The following is a 15,416-nucleotide window of genomic DNA, read 5'->3' on the forward strand; positions in this document are numbered from 1 at the left end:
CCAAATTGTCCAATTGAAATGGAAGTTTAAGCAAATCCTCCTGTATCACATTCTACCCTCAAACAATATGGAAGACAACTCTTTTTGCCAAAATATTCACGTCCATATAACTAAATATCTAGGTCTGTTATAGCAATACAGAAATTCCACATGGACTGCAAACAATCAATTCCAGATTCTATAACTTTTACTGTTAAAAAGGAAAATGGATTAGTGCATGGCAGGACCCATATATTGCCAGTGAATTGGATGCTAAGATTTCAAAGTTAGACCAAAGATGCATCTGCTTTCTTCATTGTACCAAAAAAATCATTGTGGAAAATTGCATCTTCACCATGAGCCATGGACTTCTTAGTGACACCATATACTCTCCCAAAAAATATCTAGCCGTCCATCAGAGAAATCCCTCTGAATACAGGATTCCATTATTTATTTATATTGCACCAACATATCCCCATGGCACTCTTTGAATTGTTCCTCGTGTTGATAAGGTGATTGGATTCTAATGTTTTGAAATAATGGCTGTCATATAATAGTAGCAATAAACAGAATGTCTTTAGATTTGTACTGATGCGTCTAAATTTACAGGTCCCAGCGGAGTCTGGTTCCATAAGGGACCTCATTCCAGACCACATTAATCTTGTAGCCTTGCACAGAGTTTTAAGAGTAATGACCTTTGCTCATATTTTGTGCCATTATTGTGACTATACTGACAGGTTTTTTTAAAGAAAGGCAGTGGCACTGCAGTAGGAAAGATACAAGTGAATTCCCAAGGGCAGAGACTGAGTACTAGGTCATTCTGAACGCTAAAAACTAGAGTCTGTAGTAAAACAAAATGAAGAACGTGTAATATCACACAAATCATAGAAGGACTGTGTAGAGGACTGTGTAGGGCTTAATATAAAAGACTCATATCACATGTAACAAAGTTCTAAAGAACATGGAGTTGTCCACATATTATGGCTAAAATGGCAAAGTAGTCACGCTTGGGAATAAGAAGGAGTCAGATTTAACCATTTAACCACTTTATTAACCATAAACTCTCAGGTTTTTGAACTAGAAGTTGTAGGCAGTCCGCATTTAGCCTTTGGTGTTTATGTATTTTGCAGTCTCAAGCAGGTTCAGAAGAGCGCTCAGTTGTTGGTTTCCGTTTATCAGATGGCAAGGTTGAATTTCTGTAGAATGACAAGTTTTGTTTTTGTTTCTAATCCATCTTTTCTAGGGCTTTGATGTGCAATCGGCGCAAGGTGAAGTTATTTTTCATTAGACCAGGCATGTAGAAAATTGCACTAGATTACTATTGTATAGAGTAGCTCCCCTCGGAGAAATGAGGTTCATCACCAGGGCACAGTCTAACTGTGGCACTTTATTGGGGTTACCATTAGGCCATTCGTCGTTGAAGCAGCTAGCGTCACGTCCGTCTGAGCCATTATGCCTTGAGAGCAGAGTATTCTCTAATCTTTAGTGTTGTATTCCAAACTGTCACTTGGCATTAACTCAGTTGGTGGTGAAGTCTTACCACCAAGAGATGAACTTTGCTTCAAAATGATGTTTTCCACTCCAGTGCCACTTGTACAGCAATTACTGGGTCATTAATATCATTGAATGCAATTAGTGGCAGTAGAGCAAACGTGTGTGTGTGTCTTTCTATTACCCTGACCCTTAGTATGCCAGGGAATTCAGCTGCTAAATGAAAATTGCTTAGGGTGTGCAGGATTCGCGAAGAATATATTTTTTTCACCACAGTATTGGTAGCCATCAAAATCGATTACTTCCGGATGGCTTGGAAGGGGTTAAATTATTTTTTATACTTGCATCTTCTCTGCATTACTGGCTGATGCAGGCTTAAAAAAAACTCAATCATGCAATAAGTGTTACAGATGGTCTTATAGGATTGAATACAGTTTCTGCAAATATTATTAGTATGATCTATTTTATCATTGATTAGGTGACGTGTATTCTACAAAAAGAACAGAAATGCCAGCTATTTCAAAACTCTAAAAAAGGGAATTTCGACTAGAATTACATTAAGCTCATATATTTGCATATACAGAATTCTGTGGGTCTCTGGAAGCAATCACTAGATCACTATGGCAATAAGGCACCATTTCCCCCCAGTCTCTACTGAATCTTATGTGCTTAAGTAAGAAAACACCTCCTTCTTCTGTGCTGAGTGTAGAAGGAGCGCGACAATTTATTACCGCTAAGACTATTTGATCTTCTTGAGAAAATGCAGGCGTATTGCGCTCCGGCCTGGGAAGGTACTTGAGTCCTTGTCATTCTTTCTCTTTGCTATCGGCAAGGATGGCAAGTAGCTGTTCTATACAAAGACAGCTGTGGCCTGTGAAATCTGTGCTCATTAAATCAAGACACTCTGGTTTAAAGTGATCCTGGTAGCTATTCAAAGGCCAGTACATGAGAAATAATTATAACGGCTCCTGCGTTTGGGCTCGAGAAATGGTTATGATGGAAAAAAAGAGAGTTTGGAAATTCAGCTTTTTTTTTCACTCCCCTCCCCTGCAAAGAAATGTCTTTATATTATACAGCTCCAATTACAATTAATGGGAAGGGGGTTTATGTTACACTGGGGAATATTCATAAGCTCCTACCATGCTTTTGTTTCAGCACAAGAGTTCCTCCTGATGGGATGAGGTCTAGTGATATAAACCCCAACGCTTCATTGAGTTTTCTCAAAAGCATTTTAGAAATCCGTTGTTTTACCGGCGTGCTTTATACATTTTTATTTTCCTTTTGGGAAGAAATGCGCGCTCGCAATAGCAAAGATATATACGGCATTATCAATGAAAAACCAGTGAAATCTATTGAATGGTCTTTTGAAATCCTGAAGCTAGGAGACCTTTACTAAACCAGGGCTGCCACCATGCAGCTTCTAATCTTTCAGTAGATGATTCTCTAATAAGGCATTTGTTTCCCTAATTAAGTAAATATAGTCTTGCTGCATAAGTGAAATACCTTTCTTAAATGCCCCCAAATCTGTGTGGTGGCAGTTTGTAGCCGTAAAGCACCAGTGTGAGTTTATTTAGTCTTGTTTACTGTACAGGTTGGCAGGTTCGACAAGAATTCTTTAGATAATGCATTGCATATTGGTTTGTGGGCTGGGGTAGGATCCTACATTACCTGTAAAGCCACCTCGAAACGCCAGGTTATCACAGGATATCACGGTGCTCTAAAGAGCAAGGTGGCCATCTTGGGTACTGCAGTAGAGTTGCAGGTCAGGGGAGGCCCACTAATCTCCCTAATGAGCCATTGACCCTCACTGTCTGCAGAAGCTGGACAGTTGGCAGCTTGATGGACCTAACCTTCTTGCTTATAACGGGAAACTAGGGAGGTATGGTTTAAGCATAGGGTATTAGACTTAAATGCCCCTTTTCACCCATCCACCAAGATATCCTCTAATAGCAAAATGTCTGTGTTATCCATTACATGGTGCAGCAGGCAAATTTTAGACACTCCAGAACAAGGATGGATTCTAGATTAACATTGGGGTGGATTGTCATATTCATATTCTGAGTATATTTTGACTTTCCATAGGCTTTGAAGCTGTCTCCATATTGTGTCTTCCATTGAAACGCTATGCAGTGGGAACAGCCTACAAGGGTCACTCAAGTTTTGTTAATTAAAATAAGAAATCCAGCAGTGTGCACGGATAGTACTTAAGGAGGGTGTCAGACAAATTAGAGCAACCAGAGCGTGCTGGCCTGGTCTTGCCGCCAAAGGATTTTCTTTGATAAAAGAGCTGTGAGCTTGATAATCCTGTGAAGCGGACATTAGATCAAGTACAGCTCACATTAAGGATTGCTTCTTATTAATGCCTGATACCAAAGCCTTTCGCTTTTTTTGTTACGGAGCGGAATGGATTTTTTTAACTAAGTCCACAGATGTTTATTATGCTTGCCCTCTTCTCCAGTTAAAAAAAACAACAAAAAACAGATATGGCTGGAAAGATGAATATTCTTTAACTAGGCTTTAAATTCCTGGGTGATTCATCTCACACCATGATTAAATAACCACATAGTACGAATAAGGTGGGGGGAAAAAAAGTCTGGTAGAGTATGTGATCAGAAAACCGATACAGCATTTCGGTACTCCCTACACAACTCTGATCTTGTTAAAAAAAAAAGTAAAGTTTTTTTTTTTCTTTTCTCTCCCCCTCCCATTGGGAATATTATATTTATTTATTTCCCGTTTAATCTATGCGAATAAGTATATGTACAGGCACAAATCCAGCCAGCTTAATGCTCAGTCTGATTAGTGCCGTGTTACTATCTTGATAGGCCAAAATCAGCCAAAATCTATGCAGCAGCTTAATCTCCGGGGAGGCAACGTAATAACGATCAAATGAAGACATATTAAAATGTAATATTACTTCCTTCCATGGGGACTATATAAAAATCATAGCCAGAAACAGCTTGCGTCTGCTGCTTCTGTTTTAACTGCTTATTCAGTGTCTTTTTTTTTTTTTCTTCTTGGGTTAAGTCTCGGAAATGCTACAAGGATATTGAAACCTTAATTTGTCTTTTATAGGCACATCTGAGAAAAGCAGCCATTTTTTATTATTATTATTTTTTTTTTTTACATTCTTTCGCATAAGCGTCGATTCACTTGTAAACAGAATATTCATTCAACATAGAACAGTATGATCTTCATAAAGGATGATGGCTCTAGAAATCATTGTAATGGCTGACTGCAAAGCGTTACATAATTGTTGCCAGTCGAGAAACACTTTCCAATATTACAGGCTTGGTTCCACGAGCCCAACTAATTTGGATGCCGTATCCCGATTCATCCTCCTTCAATTACAGTTTGATCTTTGCCTGCCAATATGTATTTAATTCTTGATTTATCTTCTAAAAGGAAGCAAAGGACGAAGAATGTGCCTTTGTTGCCCTTAATTTATAGTTAATATTGACAGCATTTTTCAATTTTGCAAATTTTACATGATCTGCAAATATTTTTTTTTTAAAAAAGTGTCTGTTCGGGACCATCACAAGTATTGAGAGCGTTTACTATCCACGGGTACAAAAAAAAGGATGCTGGAAGAAAATAGCTCTTAAGCAATGATGTCATCATGATGGTACCTGGCTAGTATCCACAATGAATCCTTAAGTGGCATTAGCCGTTTTGGTTATTAATACGCACTGCAAAGTATATGTTCAGCATCTGCGTGCATCAGACCAGCTACATGTAATATTTCCAGCAGTAAACCTTGTTTTGATGATAAGTTGCCGCGTCCGTCATTGGCTCTACATCAAACCTTAAGTATTATAGTCCTTCAAGTGTATCGCCATCTAATATAAGTTATTTATAGGCGAGTGTGGCAATCCCTGACACTTTGTTATATATGTTACTTTTATGTCGCCAGCGTGAATAAAATGTCCATGGGTGACAATATTCATTAATCTTACTTTACTTAAAAGGGGGAAAAAAAGAACACCCTAGCTTCAGATCACAGATATTATTTTTCCTCTTATGTTGTGTCTCCTCTCTAGAAAAGCTTAATAAGTTTAAAATTCGGTAGCACTTTGTTCCTAGGACAACAAAAGCCAAGAGCAAATGATAAAATAATTGAAGCAAATACTCTTAAAGTAGGAACAGCTTTCAGCCTCAGGCGTTAGAAATTGCACATTCCATTTGTAGCACTTCTCCTGAGCGTTTTAAGGTTTTTGGCTATAGCATTTGTAAAAACAAAGCATTTGGAATATTAATACCCTTTTAAACGGCAGGAAATTAATGTTGTGACTTTATTATTGAGCCAAAACGGATCCATTGTAACCTGAGCACAAATTGGATAAATTTCTTCTTGCGTGTCGTGTTATTGCGGCTTATAAAAGATAAAAAAAAATAATAATCGCGCGTCTGTTTCTCCTTGGTTAAGAAAATGTGTTATTGGGGTGTTAGGAGTCTGGCCTACTTTATCGTGGGGGCGTTAAGCACCTTCTGAGCACTAGGGGCCCTCAGAATAAATCCATAACGATGTGTGTGGCTGCTTGTGTACATGGAACTAGTGAAAGCAATTTTACATATACCGACCAGCAGCGAGGAAATTATACTAGGGCTATTTACTAAGGGAAACATTATGGGGCGAGAAATAAAAGCCTCTTATATTTGCGTCTGCTCTTTTCTTGGATATGGAAATGTCACGATAAACACGGGGGCCAGCCACCGAGCGGTTCCCACTGCTAGTTTCTATAGTGATACTTCTAATCATTTTAGGGCTTCGCTTTAAATGTCATTGTTCGATGCTTAGAATACAAAATGGCCACAGAGACTACCCCTTCAATATCAGAAAGGCCGTCGAGTCATTTTGCGTGTTTGCTTAATAAAAAAGCCTTTCTTGTACTTTGAATAGGGAGGAAAAGGAATGCGTCCAAATTACTGGTGTTCAGAATTTCCCTGCAGAGGTTGTTACAAGTAGTCAGTTTTAATTAAGGGTGTAATGTGGCTTTGGCCTTTCGCTGTGCTACAAGATAGAGCTTCGGTTTCAAGATGAGCCTTGAAATGCCCACAGCTATTTTAGGTGTTTCTACAGGGACTGTGGCATGCAGAATTCATGCACATTCGCAAAGTCCCTCATTCCTCAGAGGTGAATATATATATCACCAGAAATATATAAAAACAAGTGTACCGGAACAGTGAAGGTCCATTACCTGTGCTTATTCTTAAAATCAGGATTCCCGGTCTTGAGACATATTTACGTTGGCATTCTATTATGCGCAGCATCTCCCTGGAATTACATCTTGACGGCTTAGTAATCAACCACCATGTTGCCTTTCCTAGCAATGCTAACGGTGACTGTGTTTCCACATTAACCCCTCGTGCGCTCATGTAAATCTGAAATATATAACTCGTTGTAAGTAAATTTTGGCCTGGGAACACCCTGCAGCTTAAAATAAAGAGCTATTTCATCTCTAGTTCCAGCTCAGTTTCGACCGTACCTTTTCCTCCTCTCCATTGTTTGCCCGTACATTGGCAAATATAGTAGGTTGTTAAAAAAAAAACACACACACACAAAAAAACCCCGCTTCTATCACAGACACATTTGATTTATGTCTGGGGCTGCTGTTAGCTATTGATTTTTGTTTCCGCTAAAAAAAAAAAAAAGCCATGTCTCCATTATTTTGTGAGCCTTGTGTTCTAGTGTCACGCTGTCAGATATACTTATAGATTAAATTACTATTGCAAGTTTTCTTTTATTTTCTCTCTTCTGTCTCCCTTTAAGAGGGATTTAGAATAGAAAAAAAAGTAGGTTTTGATAAAATGACTTTATAAGACCAACACAGTGTGAGTGCATTGGAATGTTAGGTGACAAATTGTAACCGATGGTGAGGAAAAACCCTTATAGAATGGGTAAACTAGGGAGGATGTGTATATATGACTATAATATGTTGTGTGAACGGCAGTGAGTAGCTCACAATAGATGGATGGGTGTTACCGAATGTTACAAATACACAATGGGAAACACGAGGGTCTGAGACAATTAGTGGATGCTGTATAAAGGTCTTCCTTCAGGCTCTATTGTGCGACAAAAAATACAAACTCGAGACATAAAGTTCTCAGGGTTTGTCAAGGGACAATGTACAGATTAAATACAGACTGATAACAATGTGTAGGTCCTGTTAGTTCTATGGACATGCAGATGGCTATATGGGAAACCACATTTATCTTTAACAGGAACGTTAAAATAGAAGCATTTCCAGAATAATTGACCCATCAGTTAAGATGAGGTGCTTGCCACATAATATTACATTAAATGTATGTAAAACATGAGAAAAAAAATGTCTGTACCTGCCCTGACAGGGAGAAGTTAACTGTTGTTAATGGCAACAATTAGCCGATACATTACACCATAGTAGCAATTTCCTGATCTTATTTGTACAATATTATAAATGGGTTTAACATGGCAAGACTGGACGTTTTTTTCATCAGCCCGCCACCCACTCTCGAAACAAATGACTAGAGATTGAAAAATTTGCACAAAATACAAATTGTATGGCGTTACTGAATTTTTAGCAGACACACAGTCTTTTTGTGCTTTTTGCAAGGCACTACGTGGTCATTTTTCAAAAATGTTTTTTTTTTCTCCTTTCCAGCTACATCCAATGGATCAGTAGAAGGTCTGAATAATCAAGAAGGTGGTGTTTGTGTAACAAAAGCCATGAAGATCCTCATGAAAGTTGGGCAAGGTGAGGACCACTTTAACATTCACAAATTTTGACTTGGCCTTGTTAGATTTGTGGGTGTTTTTTTTCTGCTACACCCAAACTTAACCAACTAACCACATATAATATATTAATATTGCATGAGTTGTACCTTCGAACAAAGGAGTTGGTATTATTGTCTATTTATCAATACCCTGTCTAGCTGTATCGTGTATAAAATATGGAATGATACAGGATGCACAATTTACTACACCACTATGTGACATTTAAACTATCAGTGCAGAGCCAAGGTTATTTTTTTCATTAAATACTGTCATTTAATCGAAACGTTGTTGCAAAAAATAATTATCTACATTTATATTATATTGACTGTAAACATGGAATTCTTTAGTTGTTTTAGGGTGGCACTTTATCAGTCTGCCATTCCACGAGGGCTTTTTTATCTGTAATGTTTTCATAGATACACTGTGTGTCAGCGATGAATGATATTTCTAATTAGGACTTGGTTTAGTAGCCGGTCAGCTCTATGAGTTAAATTGAAATGTCATCTGCAAAGCTTTGCTTGCCAACTGTGAGAATCCCTATAGTTTCTACAGATGGTCTTACAATCTCAGTGTTTAAAATAACTTATGTGTTTTCATAAAGGGGAAAAAAAATCATTTGTGCACATGACATGCACATGAATTCGTATTATTGCCTAATATATGTGTAGGCACCATTGCGCATGATTTACATTCATCTTTATCATAATTCATAACTGTAGGGAATAATTGTTCTAGCATGGAGTACCACGCTAAAAGGTTGAAAGAGAATCGGTATCTGCTAGGATTATTGTTAAACAGAATTTTAGATTGCATAAGGTTTCAATGTATGATTTCCAAAATATACAGAATATTAATGTGCTCTGTCTGTTCTGCTTTAGATCCTGACTCTGACTCCGATAAGGATGCTTTGCCAACAAAACGTCCAGATCACGACTCTGGTGCGAATGGAAAGAGCTCAACCACCAGTCCATTTGTCAATGGTCCCTCAGGTATGTATAGTCAGAGCAACTTAAACAAAAAAGAAGATATTGTGTATACTTTTCACGTTACTTCCGGGTTCTTATATATTTTTTTTTACCCACTCAACATCTCCTTTTTGTTTTAACTTAGAAACTAGCTTGGTTATTGGCAAGTGGTTTGCGATAAAAATGAATATCACACATCATTGAAACTGAAAAGGGAGGAGTCTTAGACAATATTGGATTTCTTTAAGGTTGCCGTCTGCGCGTTATTGCTTTATGCTATATGTGCTAATTATTCTAATGAATTCATAACATGCTGAGAGCATTGAATATTAGAATGTTCAGTGTGACACTTTTTACTGCTTGCCAGATGTGCAACCATTTGTTTTGTTAATTGACTTTAAAATACGCTGAATCCTTAATATTTCTACTATGTTGCCCAAATTAACTCTGGCTTTAGTAAATGTAGACAGATTCTTATCCCGCACAACTAACAACTGCAATACAATATACGATGCATCTTGATTGTCAGCTTCTGCAGTCTATATTGATGGCTGTCAATGTTCGTAAGGAAAACAGCGTGGTTTAGTTTTAGCATGAAAGTAAGATTGTGAGACACAGTCTTGTTTAATATCGATTGCTGACTCCCACTGTTTGCACACAGCTACCTGCAAGGGTAATTGGTTTGTCAAAGTTCAGCTGCCAGCCAGTTAATTCTATATACCATGCTGAGAATAATTCTAAAGCAAATTTAAGGTGGCATTAAGTAAAGGTTTGAACAGTTTCTGATGCTTTGTCTTGTCTTCTCTTGTTTCCGTATAGGTTCTAGCACAGATGGCAAAAATGCTGGACATTCGAGTATTTTGGGATCAGAGGTGGCCTTATTTTCAGGGATTGCTTCAGGATGTATCATCTTCATCGTCATCATAATTACTCTGGTGGTGCTGCTGTTGAAGTATAGAAGACGGCATAGGAAGCATTCTCCACAACACACAACCACTTTGTCACTTAGTACATTAGCCACACCAAAGCGCGGTGGCAACAATAATGGTTCAGAGCCGAGTGACATTATCATCCCTCTAAGGACTGCTGACAGCGTTTTCTGCCCACATTATGAGAAAGTCAGTGGAGATTATGGACATCCTGTGTACATTGTTCAAGAGATGCCACCTCAGAGTCCAGCAAATATTTACTACAAAGTCTGAGGAAATCGTTGGTACCTTTTTGACATGTTGAGGACTAAAGGTCCATTTCTTTCTGATGGGGTTTCTTGGTGACTCCTTATGCATCAAAGTGGACTTGCATAGGGAAAATGCACATACGAAAACCTCTCTTCAGAGAGAGCCTCCTTGGATAGCTAATGGAATCTGATGGTTCCTGTATCTAGGAACGAGCTGGAAGACTTTATATAATATGCCCATTCTGATGGCTATACCATGGTCATGTTCACCCTCCTTAAAGCCATGAGCTCCAGACATTCAAACATATACACAAAGCCAGGTTACCATGGAGTGATTCAAGGACCTAAATCAACTGTAGGCAATTTAAGGATGCTTTAGGATATTTATCTTGAAATGCAATCTGTTCACTTGATATCTCAGCTTTCTCAGTGCATACTGGATTGGTCACAGAGGCCCGTGCTTCTGTGACTAAAACAAATAGTTTTCTTGTTAGTCAATCACTGATTCATTTTGATCTGTTGTGTTCGTTGCCTGAAACCCTTGCATTGGATTCCCTTTCACGTCACCTCCTTTATCACAAATGGAACATTAATCTTTGCAACCTCTTGCTCTATCCATTTCTTCTTGCAATCACACTTGAATGGGTAATATATTATGGGAATAGTAATTGCTAATACAGAGCCTTCCAGCAAGAAGCTAGAATGTCAGCCAGGCCAGGAGTCCATAGGATGTAAGCACTCCATGCAGTTAAAAAAAATAGCTGGAATTAAGCTTAAGATTACATGACAAGGGCTGTAGAGCACTTTGGTATCTCTAGACAAGATACAACCAGTGACGCAATCTGCAACTGGAGCAATTTGCAAGATAGAACACCAGTGTTCACAGGTCGGACTCTGTAGTACCTTCACTACAGCTGAAGAAGGTATTGTTGGACATAGGAATAAGCAGGTAGAGAAGGACAATAGTAAGTTGTCAATGATGTTGAGGAGAGCTGGCAATAAAAAGAAGTTCTAAGAAACTCCTAGTCTGTTGTGTTTGATTTTTTTTTAACAGGCTCAGGTGCTATAGTGTCCATATTATTTCTCAGACTGGGAGCGCTTTCAAGAAAAAAGCAGAAAGCCAAATGTGACCTAGAGGTCCAAGAACCAATGGTCAAAGATGAACAGCTGTTAATTTCATTTTTTCCCAGACGAGAGATATTTTTGTTATTAGTTTATTTTTTATAGAGCCATGATTCAAAGCCTACGCATACCTATATATAATAAAATATTTGGACACCTTTGCTTTTTAGTAATGCAGTTCCAGAGGAGTGCATCTTTAGTATTTCAGTGGCAGACATAGCAATTTACTGGTGCTCTGTTTTAAAGAAAAGCACATATTGGAATAATTTTACAGTTCATAGGGATAACATAAGTTATTAGTATGGGAGAGCAGGAAATAAAAAAAAAAACGAATAAAAAATATTTAATAGGTGTATAGCACACAGGGGATATATAGTAAAAAAGAGATTTTACTAATATATAATTTAAGATTGCACAGCCTGCCCCACTGGAAGATGTGAAATCTATTTGCAACAGTTAAATAGGTAGAACTGTTGGCATAACACAGAGCAGAATTAGACGGTGCTTCTGGGGAAGAAAAAAAAAACTATTCCAAAAATAACAATAATAGGAAGAAATGCAAAAATAACAAATCTCTCTAAAGGCGCCTCGCACAAGACCAGACTAGGAAGTTAAAACCCCAAAAAAGCAGGAAATCACTGTTACGGCATCATGTATTAAACAAGAGGATTCTGTCAATTGTTTCTTGCGTTACGATTTCCTTTTGCCTTAATGCAACAATATTATGAGAATTCAGCAGGTTACAGAGCGCAATATCTATCCTTTCTCTCTCTCTCTCTCTCTTCTTCTTCTTCTCTCTCTCTTGCCACTTTCTTCTCCGACATTTATGTGCTATGCAAAACAGATATCATCATCACAGTCCTGTTTCTATGGTAACGCTTTGCTCTCTGAATTGGAAAGAGAAAAAAAAAAATTACAACAACATTTTAAGGTTCTTGAGTCTCTAAAGAGCACCTGCGAATATGAACTGTCACGGAAGGAGTGCTCTCTATTTTCTTGAACCTATAAATGCTATCAGAAAGAGAGCATTGCTGTACGGTCATTTATGACAGGACTTAGGGCTAGCCTTCTTTAGCACGTGCAATGCCTATTCTGGCATTTTATTTGTGAAAATCCACATTATTTTGTGTGTGATATCTATTTTTTTTTATTTGTAATCCCTACTCGGAATCAAGAAACATGATTTGAAAAGGTTAGCCCAAAGTGTGCCGTGGGGTTTTTACAACAAGCCTCTGAACTATGGAAAGAGAGTAGCATTTTTTTTATTTTTATAGTTTTTTTTTTATTATTGTTGTTTAGCAGTGTGATTTTGTTTTAAGCTGTGAAATCAAATCCATTGATAAAAAAAGCAACCTTCAACAGTGTCAAACCCTTTTCTTTTTTTTTTTTTGTGTCTGTTATTGTGTCTGATGCCGAATGACAATCTTTAAAATGTTCCCATTTATTTAGAAGCTGGTTCAGGTTTTGGAACCTTTCTGTAAATGCCTTGCTTGTGAGATCGTCTGATCCTTAGTCACCTGACTTAAGAATTTGCACCATTATGTCAAAGTGAAGATGCTGTAAATATATTGAGAACTGTGTCTGGATTTGGGGTGTGTCCGTAGCCTTATTCAGCTTTTTAAATATTAATATAGAGAAAGAAATTACACTTGGGGAAAAAAAAGAGACAAAATGGATTTTCTTAACCAGATTGTGTATATAGAGCAATGTTGGATTTTTTTACAAAGTCTAAGCAAAATGTTTTGTATAAAATTGAATTTTTGCAATGTATTTAGCTACCGCTTGTCTAAAGGCAGTGTCATTTCCCTTTGCACTGTAACGAGGAAGAAAAGGTTAAAAAGGTTGCCAAATTGCTGCATATATGTGCCGTAATTGTGTACCATGAATATTTATTTAAAATAATTTTTTGTCCAATTTTGTAAGTAACACAGTATTATGCTTGAGTTTATAAATATTTGTTTCATTTTTTTTTTAAATAGCCTTTTCCTAGGTTTACAATTTTTGCTTTAGTTTCACATTGTATTTAGTCCCCCTTCCTGTTCCCTCCCAGACAACAATGCTCTGAAATTTCACATTCCACCTCTGTTTCAAACTGAATTTGTTCTTAAAAAAATAAAATATTTTTTCCTATGGAATTTGAACTGTTTCTTGGTTTTTTTTCTTATCTTCTGTGAATCTTAATACATGTATCCAATATATATATGTATATATATTTGATACATTCGGTCTCTGTTAATTAAAAAGCCAGCAGTGCTTATGTGAAGAAAAACAGAAAACCATCACTGTACCAGATGCCCCTGTTTTCATCGGACAACCCCTTGATTGAGAGCTCTGTGTGCCAAATTGTCAACAAAAATGTCCCCCGAAGCCTATCTATGACGAAAGGCGAATTAGGTTTATAAAGTAACTTGGTGTTTTACTGTAAATTCCATAGTCTTCTTGGCAACTATTAAGTTACCTTTATACTTGCATAAATATGTCCCTGGATTTTGTTAAAATAAAATTGGCCGAGTTGATGGTACCTAGAATTAGACAATAAGTCGGCCCCGGCCTGGCCACGTAATGTAATTGATGTGTTTCTTACACAACCGACAGATATTAGGTATCTGTTTACATTGAAGATATTAAAATTGTGCCCAATAAGATCAAAATAATGAGATCATGACATTTAAGCAATCAATGTTGCATTGTATACTAATACACCACATCCACTTCTCGTTTGTCCTATGTCTTCTCATACCTATGATCTGCTCCACTTGTTTCTATGGCTTTTTTTGTACATCTGTATCATAGCTGCTTTCACCAAACACATAATCTGGGCACTTTGGGCCGTTTCATCCATCTTCCTTCATTCCTCAGTGTAAACTGTATTAAAATTCTGGAATCGGCCCAAGCAAACTGCGCATGAGCCTCTAGCGCTTGCATCCATTCAGAGGCAACGCTAATTTCATAAATATCCAAAGCTGGAGCATTTGGTTAAGAGCATTTGTGACGAGGCAGCTCTCACAGCACGTATTGATTCATTATTATATATTTATAGTATTCAATTATCTAAATAAGTTAAATAATTGAAGGACATATGGGGACATTCTATGTTGATGTCTTGACAGATTCCTTATGTGGGCTTTTTTATTTTCCTTTTGTAGAAAGGGTTAAAACGAACAGGGCACGGCAAAGATGTGAGTGGGAGAAACACTGTTCTTTCGAGAAGTAAAAATACAATAGAATGCGTCATTATGTGTATACATTAATATTCCTCAGGTATAGGTAACCTTAGCTGAAACAGCTTATTTATTCTCAAGCTATTTTGCCCCCAAAAAAGAGTAAAAAATAAAAGAAATCACCTTTCAAAAACCTTTAAATAAACTTTACATTTTGCAATTTAACCATTTTGTCACCGGTGCTATGTGATTGTTAATTTGAATGCTCAGTGCTTTTTCAAGCATCTCATGTAAAATTGGAAATTATTATAGATGCAATATATTTTTTTTTCATTACGTGTCTTAAAGAGGCTATGATCATTAAAAATTATGCAAACCATACTCGTTTTAGAACATACACAGATTTGTATTAATTACACAACTTGTGTATTTCCAGATAGTTTCAACGTGCTTTGCTAAAATTGCAGCCAAGAAACCAGAGCAGGATAAGAGCTGAATTCTCTGAAGGCTCCATAATACCCACTCAATAAACCCTTTCTCATTCCTCTATCTGGAAGGATTTAAAGCTATTATATAATGCAGGCTTGGATGATACCCCAGCTGTGATGGAGATGGCAATTCTCAGTGTGCTGTGAGCATAGAAAGCCCATATATATATATATATATATATATATATATATATATATATATATATATAATTACATACCATATATATAATTATATACTATATATATATATATATATGTATATATACCGTATATGTCATT

The 15,416-nt window shown here is 37.2% G+C and overlaps 1 protein-coding gene across 1 annotated transcript in view; it reads left to right on the top strand.

Moving 5' to 3' along the window:
• The window catches only part of EFNB2 (ephrin B2), a 30,276-nt gene extending 16,653 nt beyond the window's left edge, over positions 1-13,623 (top strand). Inside the window, exons 3-5 of the mRNA XM_053455272.1 lie at positions 8,112-8,204; positions 9,103-9,213; positions 10,009-13,623. Of these exons, the coding sequence (XP_053311247.1) occupies positions 8,112-8,204; positions 9,103-9,213; positions 10,009-10,391 (587 nt within the window). The 3' untranslated portion in view covers positions 10,392-13,623. The remainder of the gene's footprint in view (positions 1-8,111; positions 8,205-9,102; positions 9,214-10,008) is intronic.
• Positions 13,624-15,416: the final 1,793 nt, after the last annotated feature.

This window comes from Spea bombifrons, chromosome 2, assembly GCF_027358695.1.
Source record: "Spea bombifrons isolate aSpeBom1 chromosome 2, aSpeBom1.2.pri, whole genome shotgun sequence".
NCBI lineage: Eukaryota > Metazoa > Chordata > Amphibia > Anura > Pelobatidae > Spea > Spea bombifrons.